General features: G+C 28.3%; 1 protein-coding gene across 1 annotated transcript in view; it reads left to right on the top strand.

Moving 5' to 3' along the window:
• Window positions 687-2,482, top strand: part of LOC107634097 (myb-related protein 330) — a 2,960-nt gene continuing 1,164 nt past the window's right edge. The window contains exon 1 of the mRNA XM_016337675.2: window positions 687-1,167. Within this exon, the coding sequence (XP_016193161.1) occupies window positions 893-1,167 (275 nt within the window). The 5' untranslated portion in view covers window positions 687-892. The remainder of the gene's footprint in view (window positions 1,168-2,482) is intronic.

The following is a 2,482-nucleotide window of genomic DNA, read 5'->3' as shown; positions in this document are numbered from 1 at the left end:
ATACAGAGGTTGAAATTCAAGACATTTTATCAATAAAAAATAAACATGGGTTCATTGATTTCTTCTTTTCTATATCATAATCATAATAATATAGATATATGAATGTATGTTGAATATCTTAAATCACACGTGTAGGCGGGGTAGATTATGTAAAATGGAAGCAAATAACTTGCCTTGGTTGTAAAACAAACTGATATATATCATATATGTATATGTACATATACGTATATTTGTATGAAAAAGTATATGGTACTAACATATTATCTGTCAATTTATTACCAATAAATAATAATAATTAATTATTATATTTTAAATATATATATAAAAAGACACATTCAGAAAATATATCTATAAAAATACTTCTATTAAATACAGTTATAAAAAGATATTTTTATTAGACACATCTATAAAAACATTTTTATTAAACACAGTTATAAATAAGAGTTAGTAGAAATTGGCAGAGAAATACTGTAGGTAAAGTAGCGAAATTGTATTTGTATATATAGACAGAAAAAAATAGTATAAATGAATAATTTGAAAAAGAAAAAGAGTGTGTGGCAGCGTATGATGATTACCTTGTGAGTGAAGAAAAAAATAGAGAATAATAAGAGCATGGAGTCAAAGAGAAGACGACAGCAATGTTTCTTATGAAGTCGCTCTCGAAACCGTTTTCTACTGACTCATCAACCAACCAACCCTCTCTTCTCTTTCTTTCTTTCTTTCTTTCATTCCCTATTTTGTAAGCAAACCCCACAACCATCACCATCATCATTATGCCCATCACTATGAATGAAGCTTCTTCTTCTTATGATCTCTCTATAAATCATAATCTCTTCTCTTATCTACAATAGCCAAGGAAGGAAGGAAGCAAAGAAGAAGAAGAAGAAGAAGAATGAGGAAGGGTAGTGAGCAATCATCATCATCGAAAAACAACAAGTTGAGAAAAGGGTTGTGGTCACCGGAGGAAGATGACAAGTTGATGAACTACATGATGAACAATGGACAAGGTTGTTGGAGTGATGTTGCTAGGAATGCGGGCCTCCAAAGATGTGGTAAGAGTTGTCGCCTTCGATGGATCAATTACCTCAGACCTGACCTTAAACGTGGTGCATTCTCTCCCCATGAACAACAACTCATCATCCATTTCCACTCTCTTCTTGGAAATAGGTATCTACTTCTTCATTAATAAACTTATTTAATAAATTAATTTATTCAAAACAGGATAATCATGACACTTAAGCATAAGCAGGAAGTACAACGTACAACTACGAAAAATATTGTGTGTGGCAGAAGGTTAAATTTTAGCCACTGTAACAATGTTTCGTGATAAATAAAAGATATGTTCATTTATTTTTATCACGATTTAGTGTTTGTAGTTAAAATTTGGTGGTTAAACTCCATTTTTGTGGTAGTAGTATGTAAAACACAGTATCATATATATACATGTATAACAACCTTTTAAGGCTTCTCATTTATACGTATATATAATATGACTCTAATTAATAACATTATTTTTAATTATTTGCATTATTAATATTTGAAAATAATACAAGAATTGAATAGTATATAGGGTTCATGCTCCTGAGTTTCTTTCTTAGTACTTATGATGACTTCATATAAATTTCTGCATTTCATATGATTAACCAATCTAAAGGTGAAAATGCTTAATTTTTTGGGTAGGAAAAAAAAACACTTAAATATTTTGGTCATTAATTACTGCAGCATGCCACTATTTTTTGAAGAAATCCTTCAAATGTGTCTGTGTGAAATTTAGCCACTACCTACTCTGAAATTAAATAGGAAACTAAGAGATTAAAGAGTAGTAGATACGAAATATTATCTCTGTATGCGTATATATATTGATAATTAGTTTTATGTCCTTTTAAATTATTATAATAATGTCAACTATATTTTATATGTATTTCTTAAAGACACAAACGATAATATCACTTTTAATTATGTGGTAATCTTATTACTCAAGAGGAGCCTAATAATAAAATTTTTTCAAAAGGTATTTATGCCTTTTATTTCATGTTTAAAAAAATCATGTGTTTTGTACTTTTAATTTTAAAATGTTAAGTAACAATAAATATAACAAAATTTTAAAAATAAAAAATACTAAAATTAAAAAAATACAAATACAAATCAAACACATCCTAAATTTTTCAAATGCCACCTCAATCTTATAAAATGCTTTAATTGAAAGATAAAATTAAATAAGAAAAATAATATATACGATAAGACAAGTAGTCTTCGGATGTCAAAATATATGATCCTGTGTATATATTAGTCCAAGAGATAAGCCACAAATGTCAAAGTTGAACAATATAAATACATGCACAACATGCATTAATTAAATTAGGCGGCTCCTTCTAGCTTGTAGTGTATAACATACCCAAGAATGAATAAATAAATAAAATTTTATTCGCGTTATGGTTCTTTTGCCTCTTGACTTCGAGTTAAAGATACTCCAGCTCTGTAT

Source organism: Arachis ipaensis, chromosome B03 (assembly GCF_000816755.2).
Source record: "Arachis ipaensis cultivar K30076 chromosome B03, Araip1.1, whole genome shotgun sequence".
In the NCBI taxonomy this organism is placed as follows: domain Eukaryota; kingdom Viridiplantae; phylum Streptophyta; class Magnoliopsida; order Fabales; family Fabaceae; genus Arachis; species Arachis ipaensis.
Note: the sequence above shows the minus strand (reverse complement) of the source record. Positions and strands in the feature narration are given on the sequence as shown.